Here is a 15800-nt window from a genome sequence, read left to right on the forward strand (position 1 = left end):
AAACTGAAATCTTACAATCTGATAAGACAAGACAAATTCACAATGAGGAACAGACTGAAAATGAAATACAAGATATAAATGTCTTTAAAAAACTAGACATACGAAATAGCCATATTAGCCTAATAAGGGTATTATCACTTTAAAAATTTTTATAAAAATATAACTGGAAAAAATGTAGAATACATTGCTAGGGATTTTACCACAAATTTAAGTCGACCGTTCTAAATATCAAAACAGTTCCATCACTCACAAAATGCAGAATTTTAAAAACAAGCTTTGAGGTGAGCGTACAAACTTATAAAATATTTCGCAAAGTTATCAGCTAGTCAGACCAAATGTCAGCTTGTTTGGTCATTTTTCTGCGGTCCTTTGCTACGACCACGGAGTCCACTACCACGGTAACGATCGGATCTTCCTCCTAAAAATATCGAAACTTTGGTCTATTAATAAGAAAAGTGACTGAAATGAAAATTAAGAAAGGCTAACAAAAAAAGAAAAACGTACGTCCACCTCCTCTAAAATATGCGAGTGGCATTCGATAAACATCTGATGGTGCAACACAACATGCTGGTGGGCTTTTTCTCCAGTGCCTCAAAAATTATTCAAAACGCAATAAAAAAGTGCGCCTGCACAAATAATGTGAGAAAAAACACATGCAAATACCATTTTGTGCTCTGGTTAATTTAATCTAACGACAATTAATTTTAGCAAAAAATTTCACTAATCTATGTTTGATTTAGATATCGAATCGAGGAAAACTGCAAGAAGGATTAATGCTTGAAAAATCGAACGGTGCGAAAATTTACCAGTCTCTTCGACGATTTTCTCTTCGTCGTTCTCTAATTCCTTCACTATTGCGCTGTTCTTGATGTTCCTCTACTGCAAATATCTGTCACGAAATGTCAAAATTCAAAAATGAAAACAGGGTGAAAAGATAACACACAATACTAGTATAGAGACAATTCAAAAATGGCCGTCATTTCCAAAATATGCCTTCTAACTTAATAAAAATTTGCTTCCACATTACGAACCGAACAAATATATCCCATAACAATGCAAGTTTAGAAAATGTTTCATTTCTAATCGCTATGCAAACCCAGAACACTGTTTAATTACATGCAAATTTGTTCATCCTTTCATAATCAACAAAAAATAGTGGAATAGTTAGGAAGGTGAAGAACAATAAGAAAAAATTCCACATAAGTGTTAAACACAAGAAAAAAATAACCTTTGGCTATATCAACTGATCGATTTGATTGTGGTCTCGACCTATTCACAAACTGTCGGAACATTCGTCGAATACGTTGATCGTCCGGTCGTAAATGGTAGGGAACAAAATGTCCATGTCCTGATCTTTGAACGACTGTAACTGTATCATTAGTAGTTTCCTGCCGTTCGTTTGATTCTTCAGTATTTCGTGATTCCTGTGGTAAGTCATCACCAGCTGAAGTATTATTTTGTTCCACTTCCACATTCATTACTAGCTTTCCATTTGTTATTCCGACTTCGTCCAACGTACTCATACATGGATCTTCGGGAACCTAAAAGTACTTTTGTTTGAACAAGTACATAGAATCTATCTTCCATATTCTTATTTTCTCTCCAGTAGTTTCATAGTCTTTCTCAGGATTCTTAAAATCACTTATAACTGTATGTGATGAACAACAGGACAAACTTGTTCTTCTTCAAATGGAAGTGATCGTGAACTAAAAGTATCATCATTAGGTTCATTTGAATGTGTGCTCGCTATGGTATTCTCTTCTTCAGAACGGTTATTATCGATCCCTAAAACAAATAAATCTTCTACAATTTCAAATTATGAGTGACAATATTTTTAGATCCATCAAACCAAAAGTTTCAAAAGTCTCTTGAAATGCGAACTTTCGTCAATTTCCAGAGACTGTATACTGGGCCCACCACAGAAGTCAGCTCGATTGTCTGGGTTTGAAATTCCACTGGATTGTTTTGATTGTTCATTTGGTGTCATAAAATAAGAACTAGAACTACCAACAGAAGTTTCTCGTTGACACTGCTCTTCTGCGTGAGCTGGAAGTTGTCGACGACGAACGGGTCTTTCAGTTGTAATCTAAAAATTTTGAAACTAAAAAAATTGAAAACAGATTTTAGAATTTTCCAAATTTGTACAATTTTGTTTTGAAAAACTTTAAACTCCGTAAAACCAAGAAATGAATGACCACCTAAATCGTTCTACTCTCAAAAATAATAAAACATTAAATGAGAATTTCAATTATGCAAAACCTTTTTATATCTACCTCATTATTTGCTGAATTCGAGGAACGTTCTTGATATCCTGGCAAGTCAGTACAGTCTGCAAAGCCAGCGCGAATATGATCTTCCAATAATATCTGATTTATGGTTGCTAGCAGTTCCTTCAAAATGAAGTGGTAAATTTAAATCAAATTCCAGATCTTGCTAGGAAAGCATCCCAAACATCTCACGCTTTAATCTATCTTGAAAATTAAATGCATTTATTTGCTGCAATAAGCAAAGGACCACAGTTCAGAAATGAATATCCATCCTTATACGAAATGGTACCATATCGACAACAATTACGAGAAAGGAAGGAAAAAACCTTAGTTTCTTCAGTTTCCGGGCGATCGGGTTGTTTCATTATAAATATGAAATAAGTCATCAGCTTGACACGCAGTTTTAACATTAATTGCATATCCTGAAAGCAATTCCTGACTCATTTCCTTGCTGAGAGTAAGGAAGAATAAAAGGAGAGATAAGAAAGAACGAAAACTAGACAAATTACCTTGAAATATAGAAATAAATACATCGGGCACACGCGAATTAAATACACCGAATTGCAAAAAATTTTTAATTTTAAAGGATATTTGATAAACTAACCTCAAATTTCCATCGAAAAACCAGCCACGGCTCAAGAGCAAAGACGCATTCGTCGGTGTTTGAATCCGTGTCTGCATCATCATTTAATGCAAATTCATCACCTAAAATTAATGGACAATTCTGATAGTTTAAAGTAAAAAAAATTCTTATGACAGAATGTCCAATATAAGAAATTTGTTTGTAATGAAAAAATTACATTTTCAGAAAAAATAATCAACTTGCCTATAGAGTAGTCATTCAGAACTTCACGTTTAAGATGAATTGGACCAGCAAACAACAATACAGATAGCGGTGGAACAGCGGTAACCGTTCGCAACTTAAAAAATTAATGGTTTGCTTCAAATTTTATGTGGAATTTGAAGATTTTTAGAAAATATGGATTAAATTAGTAAATGCACTGAAAGAAAAAAAAATAACTGTAGCGTCAGCAATAACCTACACTTAAGTTATCACCAGTTTTCGACAATTCCTGAAAGGCAAGGTATTCAATAACCGGTTCCGGCTTCGCCAATTTTCCAACTCCCACTGCATTCATTCCATTAGATGAAGCCTGTCGTTTAACGGCACAACCATATGGTAATGATGCAACTTCGTTACTATAAAAATTTGAATTCTAAAAATTTAATTCAATAGCTCAGAAACCTTGCATCAGAATCAAAGGAATAGCCAATTTTATAAAGCATTAGTATGTTAGAAAAGCTCTTGATTAAAAAAAAAAAAAAACTGATCAACGAAGATCAATGTTTCTATGAGATTTATTCATTACAAATGTAAGATTCTTTATAAAAGGTCTCGTCATGAGATTCTTTATAAAGGTAATTGTTATCCCACTTTAAGAATCAGAGATCTGAATATGGCTTCTAAGTAAAACGAAGCAGAGATTAATAAAAATGAAAAAAAAAAAAAGCCTTTCCTAAATAGCATGATTAAATGATTAGAAATTTCCGAATACCTTGTACGTATTTTTCGAATCTGGCCACCAGAACGGGTAAAACCAATATTAGGGTAACTACCCGCCACAATTGCTCCCTGAATCATTGGCCATGAATTACTATACCGATTTAAATCGGGATCATCTGCTGACCGACAGTTTGCGGGTAATAGCCGAAGTCTTTGTAGTTCCATGAATAGTTGCTGTCTGTAATTTATTATCAAAAGCAAGCGTGAATCGGTAATGGCGTGTAAGTAACACATACACCTAATCGTAATGTAATCAAATCCGCAAGAAATAGAGAAACTGAAGGGCCAGAATAACTTTCGATCGTCCAGTCATTCATTCTAATGCAGGCAGCATAACTTAATATTATTCTTTCCAACAAAAAATTCATATCAACTTCTGAATGAATGAATCGAGAAAAAATGGCTAAAAAATCCCTTTTAAGAACCACTAATCATAATTACAATGAAGATATATTACCGAACTTCCATCCCAAACTAAGAAATGTTTGTTAATGAGCCGAAAAGTTTAATCCATATTGTGTTCCCAAACTATATCTCAGCAAGACACTATCAATGATAGAACCAAAAACAAAAAGCTCACTTTTTAAAAATATTTTTCTATATTAATTTCACCTAATCAACGCAAAATCCGCAGCTAGCTCTTCATTTTACAGTATTTTAAAAAATTCAATTCAACGATACAAATTCACCTACCGAATACCAACGATCATTCGCATCGCATTAAGGGATAAATAATTACTCATACAAAAATTCGACTGCCCATGAGGAGGTAATTTTATGAATGCGTTATATATTCTTAAAAATGTCATATGATCGGAATAATCAAAACCGGCGAAAATATCACGTGCCATCATTGCTGAATTCCGTTCTTCTCGCTCACCACTCGGTGGCAACACAACTACAACCGCAACTATTTTTATGATAAGTGAAACACAAATATAAAGAAAAAATAGAGAAAATAAGACTATGTGACTAATAATCAAAAATAAGCGTAACTTACAGGGATCACGATGCGACAGAGTGGCAACAAGTGTTAAAACCGGACTCAAGCATTTCAAGCAAATACCAAAAAGAAGAAATCGAGCTAATTGCGGGCACAAAGGAAGTTGCACAATATGACGTCCAAGATCAGTTAAATCGGGCTCACCATTCCGGTCACGAGCATTTGAGAAATATGAATTATCTGTTAGATGTGACATCTGCGATGATTCCTGTCGACATTTGAAAACTGCACCAATTTGCTGCAAATATATTTGTAAAATATTTTCTGCAAATATATTTTCTCAAAGTTTTTATTGCTGCTTACAGATTACAGATTATACTCAGAGAAGGAATGTGGTACTAATCGTAAGAAAAAAGAATTATAATTAAATGGAAACGCTCTCATAAATAAGAGAAAGATTGTAAAGATTCCTTAAGCTGTTGAATTTTTGATAAAAAGGTTAAAAAAAAAAATTGCAATTTCTCGCATCTAAATATGGTAACCTCAAGGAATTCAAAGCTTCGATCTATGGCTATTGCTGCTGGTGGTTCTGGTGCGTTAAGCAAAAATTGTCGAACTGAATATTTCCGTGGAGCAAACATTTTCGCATGCAAACATACTTCATGAATAGCGCTTCTTTTCATTTCAGGTAACTAAAAGTTTAGGATTTATTAGGAAATTTAAATGACCATATTTTGAAATTGAAAAATTTAAGCAACCATATTTCGAATTTTGAACTGATGTAAAAAATTCAACAAAGACCTGAGTTGGATTCATTCTAGCATAATCTTCCATTGTGAATAGTCGAAAACAGTAACCACTTCGACATCTTCCAGCTCTACCAGCTCGTTGTTCAGCATTAGACTTTGCTATCCATGTCATTTTAAGTTGACTGATACGTGTTGAGTGATCGTAAATTTTCTAAAGTGTACAGAAAGCATGATGAAAATATCTCAGGTTTTCTAATATATATATATATATATATATAAATATATATTTTATATATATATCCAATAAAGAAAAATATTTTTATGTAGAAATATATTAATAATGAACAATCAAGGAATCAAGAAATACGGTCAAAAACAAAACACGGCTATGCCTCTTCACATCTGCAATGACGTTGCAGACATATCAAACCATCTTCCCAACTTTAATATTGATATAAGAAAGATATAGAAAGAACTTTAATACTGTGTATATGAAAGAATAAGGAAGCAAAGTTTTGAAAATAACGAGAAGTTTGAACCGTTACCTCCTTGACTTTCCCACAGTCAATCACGAAAACAACATCATCGATTGTCAAACTCGCTTCAGCAATATTTGTACTCAAAATCTGCAATTCTCTTAAAATTTCACTATTCTGATTTGCGATCCTAACTGAAATTAAAAGTCACTAGAACGGTGCAGAATTATTATGCTTTACCTTTGCTATTATGCTTTACCTTTCACTTCACTTTCCTTATAAATGGTTATATATAAGACGATTAATATGAATAGATAATGTAGCTTGAAACATACCACTTTACGATAACCACGACCCACTGGCTCGAACACACGCTGCTGATCTTGATTACCCATTTGAGAGTGAAGAGTGAAAATTGCTGGCTTTGTGGAACAGCCTTGCATTTTAATAGCTTTCTCACGTACAGCTAAGATATCTTCATAACCAGGTAGGAACACCAGAATTGAACCTGAAAAAAGTTTTTTGGCCTTCGATCAAAAAAGCATTTCATTCATAAATATCACAACAATAATCAAATCCCTCTTTCAAATACTGACATTCAAATATAAAATAACCAGAAAGTTATTACAAAGAAAAACCAAACAATTTTTACCAATATTTTGCTTTGTTTGTAAAGATATCTCAAAAATACTTCATATAAACATAAAAAAAGCCAACCATGAACTGGGCTGTCCATGCAGTAATTGATAACAGCTACCGTTAAATCCGTATCAACACTTTCCAACCATTGTTCACCACCGGATATCATATATGACTGTAAAACGTATAAGCAAAATAATCGAATTTTTTTTCTATTATTTCCTTCTGACTTGAATTAAATTATTCATTTATCTTCCAATTTTTTTTTTTTTTGTATTTTTTATGATTGGCATTGTTTTAAATATTTTCAATTAGTATATAGATCTTATTTTCCAAACAAAAATTGTAGCAAGTGAAAACTTACATCAACTAGGTAAATAGTATCCAAATTAGTACGTCGCAGGATTTCCACATATGACGGGTCAAAATATGGCGGACGATCGCGCAAACACGATACGTAGTATTCTTGGTCGCAGTGAGGCTAACAAGGTATTCAATACAACAACAATAAATCATCTTAAGTCAAAATTAGTTTGAATAAAATCTGCTAGACAGCCAACAAATTTCTGTACATTCTTGGTTTACTAAGATGGAACGGCGAATAAAAGAAGAAAGAAACCCTTATTTCTGATGCTAGGCTTGAAAGTTGCAAACATAAAGATGACAAAACAAACATACCGTATCTCGTCGTCCTGAGTGACCACTTGACAATGAAAATGGCATTGTTAACCTGAAAATAATTAAAATAATAAATAAAAAAAAAAAAAAAACACATGAAAAAAAATCTTGAACCAACATACAGACAAAATAACAAAATACCATTATTTAAACTTAAAACAGAAGCACGGCCTTAAAATTTCATATAAATGAAAAATCATAAACAGTTATAAAATAACAGTAATAAATACCCCTGATTAGAAAAATTTGATCCATTAGAATTCCACTGAGTCCCAAATCCGTCTGTATTATTCGCAGGCATAAAGAATTTTGGAGGTTGCGTGTAATCTTGTATACTTGGAGGCTGTAAATCATTGGTTTCACTGGATAATTAATAAGCTGAATAAATACAAGAAAGTATTCAATTCCTGCAGTTATTTCAGGATATTTGGAACTATTAAATTATGCTTTTTGGATGCTAGGACCATAATTGTGTCGCTTTATTTATTTTGTCAACTTTTCCTTTTTTTTTTTCTTCACTTATAACAACGGTAATTCAAACTTAATCAGCTACTATTATTGAATCACACAATCATACCATAAATCCATTTCCGATCAGACCTTGCAATTAGCTACATTTAGAGCACAAATTTACCATAACGTAGTAATTTTGACAATCACTTTGCGCCGGCATTACATGATATGTTGCATACATCATTTGCGGTCCGCCAACATATGAGGCCATCATACCATATGGAGTCACTGGAATCTGTTGAGCATATACACAGTTTGGTGGTGGTTGAGAATAATTGAAACCCTAAAAACAATCAGTCAGAAATTAAAAAAATTTTCGAAAAAACTCTCATTCGCACTTACTATCAGCATGGATTTGCCAACATGTTAAATAGCTGAAGAAAACTTTCAAAAGAAGTGTTTATGTTCCAGCAAAACGTTCGCGAAGTAATTCTGGTAATGAGATTTCGAGATTTCAAACAAAATTTCGAGCTAAATTATGTGCCACTTCTATCTCCTATCAATATTTATCAAAAGTTTCCTTATTATATGTTTTCGGAACTCTTTCCGCCGACAACTAAAAATTTTCAAAAAGATCTGAAGACTAATTAAGAAAGAAAACTTACGGCTAATCCACTCGGTGATGGGTACATTTGGTAACCATCATAAAATGTCGGTTCTTGGTAACAGCCACTTTGTTCACCATTTCTTATATTCATTTGGCTATACATTTCAGTTAAACTGATCTGTCCTGAAAAGCGTTTGTTAACTTAACTTTCATTATTGAAATTAAATCGCAGTTTATAGTCTAATAGTGGAATAAAACTGACCATTGCAATTTGTGTAATAGCCTTTTTCTTGATGTGAATTTGAAGAGATTCTGCAAAACAAACTTTATTATTTTTTTATATTTCAGAATTTATGTTCATCTTTTCCTTCTTCTTGGTAAAGTAATAACCAAAATTAATGCAAATGAAACAAAACACTCTGTGCATTTCAACAAATAAATGTAAATCGCTTCTTATGTGCACCCACTTTACATAAGAACATAATATACCATGTATTTTATATGCTGAACATAAAATATTATCCATACATAAACAGCTAATTCATTCAAAAAAAAAAAAAAAAACCATCTCAATTTGATTAATCCTAACTTAAATAATTATCTCTCAACTAAACAACCTTTGACCAAACACGATTCGCAAAATTACTTCAAATGCTTTCAAACCGTTTACCTATTTTTACCCATTTGTCACAAAAAGTTAAAGTAGCATTGGAATAAAGGAAAAGAAAGAACCAACTGTGGATATAACTGCCGATTATTGAACTGATTGATCACTACTGGAGATAAATGATCACTTGCAGTAGCAGACGCAATTCGTCGTGACGGCATGACTTCATAATTACTATTCACTTCATCGCCACTCTAAATAACAAAATTGATTTACAAGAACGATAAAGCGCTTGAAGTCCGTCTCCGTAAATTTTCATCATAGCACTGAAGGGCTTACCTTTTTTTTAACATTACGTCCTTGGTGCATTTTTGAATCATCATAATTTTCAGAACGAAATTCATCCACTTGAGGAAAACTGTAAGAAGAAACAATGAAATGTTTAATTAATTAGAACAAGCCTAAATTCTGCGAAACTGACTTCGACACGCAACTTCACTGATTTCCATTCAAAAATTTTTGTCTATTTACTCTAACTAACTCGCAAAGTTATCAAAAATTATCTTCCCGAAGATATCGTCAAACTTCGTCATTTATAATTGTCCCACTGAGAAATATACGGATAAATAATGGTTTTGGAAATGGGTTACGCTTCAATCCCATATGGTCATCCTATACATCACTACCTGTAATGGCGAAATTGGCCATTAACTGAAATAATTTCCTAATTTCAAACATAAAATACTTGCCTATTATAAGCTTGATCATCGTTCAAACTCCTTGCAGTTTTACCAAAAAAAGTACCACCAGTAAACGAAGATGCGTGCTTGTAATCTGTCAGTGCCAGTATTTCCGGTAAATAAAACATTTCTACCTTGTGTAATGTAGATGGTACTGAAATCAAGAAAAACAAAGATTTCCGTTCGTGTTGTAAATAAAAAATTAAATGACGGTGCAAATTCTGCTACAAAAGCGTTTGATAAAAATCGAAAGATTATTTTTCTTCTTTCTACGGTTAATGTCTTATGCACAATTCACGATCTTAAAACTCAGAGAACTAGTGGTTATTTTAGACAGACTTGCAAATAACTAATTAAAATCCATGTTAAAGTTTAGATCACTTATCCGCTCTTCTTCCTTACTAATTTCTTCACTTGTGTTTTCCGTGAAAATGATTTTAGATTTCCATGAAAATGATTTTAGGTGAAGTGAGGTTGAAAAACTTACTGTCCAAACAAAAAACATTTCCAGGACCAAAATAACGTCTAAATAATTCGCGACTTTCTTCCATTGTTGCCGACATTAGAATAATCTAGAAAGTTAAAGCGTTATATTGCCATTTTTAAGTCACCTAAAACAAGAATTTTTGAAGTTTCACGAAAGATATAACTTACCCTTAAATCATCTCGATTTTTAAGAGCCTGTCGAAGCGCTATTAGAAGATAATCCGTCTTTTGCTCTCGTTCATGAATTTCATCCTTAAATTTTATATCAGTAAATTTGTTCGCTGTGATTTTGAATGAAGTTTGTTTCACACTTATGATTGCAGTATTTCGACTGGAACCATCTGGATTTTATTCGAATTCTACTGACTTACTCAAGTAATTCCTTGATTCCATGGATTATTATAAAGAAAACTTCTCAGTTTCCTTGAATGCACATCAAAACACGTTAAAATATAAAAAGAACAAATATTATTTTTTGCTAAACAGACGAGCTTATTGATTTTGAAATAAAACAAACAAATCAATCACAAACCAAGATAATGTGTGAAATATTGGAAGCATTAGTATCATTTGTAAGCAGTCGTAATAAAACTCCACTGGTGCAATATGTTAGTACAGTTTGTTCTGATGTTCTGAAAAAAAAAAATGAAATCATAAACAGAAATATTAAAGAATTCGGAAAAAATATTAAGTGAAAACTGAAATTTCATTTGTATAATATTATCTCGTGATTTCCACTAAATTAAAACGAAAAAAAAAAGCATACTTCTGCTCCAATCGAATATGATAACCAATTGTTGATCCCAATTTCTCGTTTCGTTCTTTTGCAACACGTGCAGATACCGCAAGAACTGGCAATCTTCGCGGTTGCGTACAAAATATTCGAACTGCTTGCTGACGTTCTGCGGCATCTTCCATTATAAACTGAGGAACCTGAAGAAATTTACGAAAGATATTTACGATGGTATTTGCTTATAATTTTTCTTATCTATCAAGTTCGATCGTATTACTTAACAACCTTACCTAATCTTTTATTTTCCCGCATACACACAATTTCTTCTATCCCTCTCAATAAACGTAATAAAAGACTTTCGAATTCAGCTAATAAAACATATCAAGAAACCAAGTGCTTTCAATTCATGATGTCTTTGTTAAGGGAAAGCATTTTCGTAGGCTGAAAAAAAATTACGAAAATAGAAAGGAATGGTCGGAAAGAAATTAATAGTGAACTTTCAGTCTCCACGGACCAATGATATCGTAGACTACTGAAAATAACTTTCCCATAGTTACTTTGCTTCGAATATATTTGCAAGCCAAATATATTTCAAAATTTACAGATAAAGTTTCCGCATTTCAATTGCTTCGGAAGTTAAGGGATAAAACATTTTAACAGTTATTTTGCGAGAAACATTGATCTTTTAATGCCATCTCAGGTATCATATTTCAACAAATAACCCAAACTTTTACTAATATTATTTGACTTCTAAACTTAGTTCATCAGCATTTGCTATAACTATCTTGAAGGTAAAGAACGAACATACCGAGCAGATCATGAATACCAATAGCATTCACAATCTACTTCAGTATTAAACAATTATCCAAGACTATTTTAAGTAACTCATATTAGTGAGATGTCCAGCCTCAAAATTTTTAGTGTAATACCCGAAACACTCCAACAAAATCGAAAATGAATAATTTGTCAGTATTTCAAAATTATAGTCCGAATTAACTATTTATCTGAAATATGACAATGCAGTAATTCATGCACACTTCACCACCGATCTTGCTAATGTTGTGCTAGTTTCTAAATTTTTTCCAACCCAGAAAACTATTCAAAATAAACTAGTCCAAAATTTGTGCACGCGACTTACAACGAAAACATTTCTCATCTGATTCTATGATAAACAGTTTAAGATTAGTAATGGTTTTGATCATACAATGGCAACCTCCCATAACTTCATGTCAAACATTGATACGTGCTAAGTATCCAGTTTGGTCATCAAAATCTTCCCGGAACAGAAAGAACCTTTTTCAAACAATTATTCTATAGTAAGAATGTCAATAATCCCCTTTTTTTCCATATCTTGGAAGGTTCACTTGCGCTCAAAAGCTGTTATTAACTTGAGTTAATTATTCATATTCGTAGTGTTTACCATTAAACACCTATTATTTTAGCGAAAAGCATATTTGAAAGACTTAAAGAACAGTTCCAATCATGTTTGTGGCAGTGCTTCCTCTACTGAACACACAACAGAAAGCGCAACACTTCACACCTTATGGTTTCGTCGTTTCTTAACCACACTGATTTCTTCTAGGCTTACTTTCTAATAAAGCTTTCTAAAAAATCCCACTGTTTATTATCAACATTCACCAAAATCCTATCATCACAATTCTATCGAATGCCATATCTTCTAAATATTTGCGTCCTCAATACTACTGTTGCTATAAAAAAAAAAAAAAATGAAGCAAAAAACAAAACTTCGAAGCCATTTCATTCCCAAACTTCAATTTGGAAAGCATTTTTACCCAAATTTCATTATCGACTGTAGAATGCGTCAGATAATAATACAAAGTCATTGCCAATGTTCTTGCCGCTTTTCATTCAATGTAATCAACAACAAAACGGTGACCAAAGTAACCATCTGATTTATCCTTAGCCAACATTTTAATGGCCAAAAAAATTGATTATGAAGCTGCCATTGTGCGCTTAAACATATAAGTAACGGATTCTATCATTATCCGATATTTTTCAAAATGGTGCAGATAGAATTCATCGGCAAATTGGTGTTAGTCTTCTTCAAAAAAATATCAGCGAAACAGATATGACTATGAAAGAGTAATCCTTTTCATTATTCATATACTTTTTAGGTTTATATTCGACATTTCCACTATATTCAGCTCGCTCGTAGATAATTGAAAGTTGACAAGAGCCGCAATTTTCTTTTGGTATATTGTTATCATTGTCAAGTCAAATTTTGTCTCAAGATGGAAATATTTTGGTAGCTTTAAATTGAATATGCAAGAGAATCGACAACCAGCACTTTCTACTCCTTACTGATTTGCTTCAAATAACTTCAGTTGTTGCCATCGACAAATCGAAATGCCAAAAACTGCTGTCTCAAGAACTTCCCGTTGTTCAGTAATCACAACCTTCCTGTCCACAAATAGCACTCAGTCCGAAAGTTTATTGATCTTTCAAGCGTGTCTCCAAATACGACGAAAACGTTAATGAAATCACTTAGTCTTCCTTGCTTACATACTGCTCTACCTATTTGTATTTCAACTGGATATTAATTTCGTGCTCAATCATTTCGCATTATCCAAAATCACTTATACTAGATCTTCAAGAAAGATAGAAAAACAGTTAATAATTATTTTCTTTCTAATGGAGAATGGTGGAACCCACTCTAGATACACGACAAAATTTCTCATTTCTCGCAAAGAAACTAAAATCTTCCTACCTTACTGCTTTGCCTCTAAACCTCATTCTTAAATAGAGGGTAAAGGAAGAAATGGAAAGGTTACAACAAAATTTAAGTAAATTACCGATTACTATGCAGTAAATTGTTGACAGCTCCTGACGTAAAGCTTTTACATTTGAAAACGTGATATGTAAAAGAGAAGAATCACATATGCTCTCGATTACAGTTGTGAAATCCGGCGAACTGACGGGTTCCGCGCTTACTAAAAGCAACTACTACGAGTGGTTTATGTATAAAATCCAGTCACCGTTATGAAACTATTACCTGTGTTGTCTTACCACAACCAGTACCACCAACGATCATTGTTACTTTATGATTACGAATGGTTTTCAGGATTTCTTCCCTCATTGCATAGGTTGGCAAACTTTTACGGAAATTCTCCATTGAGTGCCGTATTGACGTACAAGGTGGAACCAACATCGGTCTATTGAAGCTTGAATGATAGCGACCACCAACTTGCCTGGCTAAAACAAACAAAATGAATACAGCAATTCGATAAAAAACAGAGAAAAATGTCAGAATTACGGCATAAAGCAAATATTTTACACAAAACCAGCCAAAAAAGTTAGATGGGAAGAAAGATGTATATTATCTATCAAATTCTCATATCAAAAGAAATTGGACTGCTATATTCCGTAACTAAGACCAATAAAAAAAATCTCTTTTTATATTAAAATTACTAAAGTGGCTTACTGGAATTGTTTAACATGTTTTTCTCCTATTATTAGACGAAAAATTTACTGAACTGTGCCAATATGAGACGAATTTAAAAATGCTATAATCAAAGGATTATCCATTCTTGTAAAACTATTTCATATCACGCGAATATGTCAGATCAGGAAAGAAGCAAACAGTGCCTTAAAAACATTGCTGTACTTAATAGCAGTTTCTTGACGGGAAGAAAGGAAAAAATAAACTTACTTGCGTTGCCGGATCGTAGGTATAAGTCGATATCACCATAACCTAACGGAAATATGGTCAAGAAACGAGATAATGCTCGTTTTTGGAATATACTCAAAACAATCGGTTCCGAATCTCTAGCATTCGTGTAAGTACACAAATCAACATGTGGAAAACGTGTCACCACAACGCGACGATTACAACCGCTTCTGAAATATTTAAAAGTTTTCCCATAGTTAATGTACATTAATTAAATCATTTACACATAATTAAACTTCATTTATTGAACAATCGATACCCACTACTAATACAACGGATACAAATAGAAAAATACAGTGGTAAATAATCTTACCCGATACTGTGCGACTTCAGACTGCAATTCATGGCTATACAATGCACAATTTTCCTTTTCTCAATTGATAACGGTTCGAGAATAATTTCTAGAAATAAGAGTGAAATAAAAGTAAAACAAAAGCAAGTCACGATGAAATATTTTAAACATATGTATATCAGCAATGTTAACAATTTCCCAAACAGCTAAATACAATTCCACATACTATAATGGCATGCCAAACATTTCGCCTCCCCTGTTATTTATTTCCTTCCTATTCAAAATCCTAACCATCATTCTACCATATAATATTTTCATGTGTTATCAACAATACCACAGCAATCTATAGTAATATCCTGTTAATTAAATAATTTAAATAAAAATAAAAAGGAAAAAAAAAAATTAAATGACTTAAATAAAAATAAAAAAGAAAAAAAAAAGACGAACCAAGAAATGAAAAAAAAATACCTCTTTCGGTACCGCTCCTAAATTCAAGCAACTGTTTGCGAATATTTTCTTCGAATGAATCACCATCATTTTCACGTTCCTCTGCTTCAAACCCATCATCAAAGTCAATAAAATCTGATCGCTGACCAAACGTCTGCGACATATCTGCCTATAATATAATTCTTAAATAATTTATTCCATTATAAAAATTTATCATAAATCACTCAATCATCCAGTATGGTATAATTTTCGTTTCATATTTGGATGAACAGCATGACAGAACAACGTTATAAGCAATACATTTGTTAAGCAGTTTTTCTATGAACTATTTAAGCAGCGCAAAACTACATGTCCATCTTTCAGCATATCTTTGGGATAAGAGCAGATTTATTACAAACACTATTCCTCCAATAACTGATGTAGCTCCATCT

The 15800-nt window shown here is 32.7% G+C and overlaps 1 protein-coding gene across 1 annotated transcript; it reads right to left on the bottom strand.

Annotated features, from left to right (window-relative positions):
- Positions 1–338: 338 nt before the first annotated feature.
- On the bottom strand, positions 339–15532 carry Bm4243 (conserved hypothetical protein,hypothetical protein; the record flags this gene model as incomplete). The annotated part of the gene is made up of 36 exons (XM_043080761.1): positions 339–418; positions 505–590; positions 807–879; positions 1229–1541; positions 1676–1785; positions 1882–2086; positions 2274–2390; positions 2594–2689; positions 2872–2972; positions 3094–3187; positions 3311–3467; positions 3824–4009; positions 4525–4729; positions 4832–5072; positions 5317–5466; positions 5576–5734; positions 6069–6149; positions 6335–6507; positions 6717–6813; positions 7003–7119; positions 7317–7368; positions 7547–7659; positions 7951–8112; positions 8435–8559; positions 8639–8688; positions 9113–9237; positions 9323–9401; positions 9733–9877; positions 10211–10295; positions 10378–10461; positions 10742–10841; positions 10976–11142; positions 13956–14155; positions 14613–14800; positions 14944–15031; positions 15391–15532. 36 exons carry the CDS (start codon positions 15530–15532, stop codon positions 339–341), a joined length of 4746 nt encoding a protein of 1581 aa, XP_042936695.1.
- Positions 15533–15800: the final 268 nt, after the last annotated feature.

This window comes from Brugia malayi, assembly GCF_000002995.4.
Source record: "Brugia malayi strain FR3 genome assembly, contig: Bm_v4_Chr3_scaffold_001, whole genome shotgun sequence".
Taxonomy (NCBI): domain Eukaryota; kingdom Metazoa; phylum Nematoda; class Chromadorea; order Rhabditida; family Onchocercidae; genus Brugia; species Brugia malayi.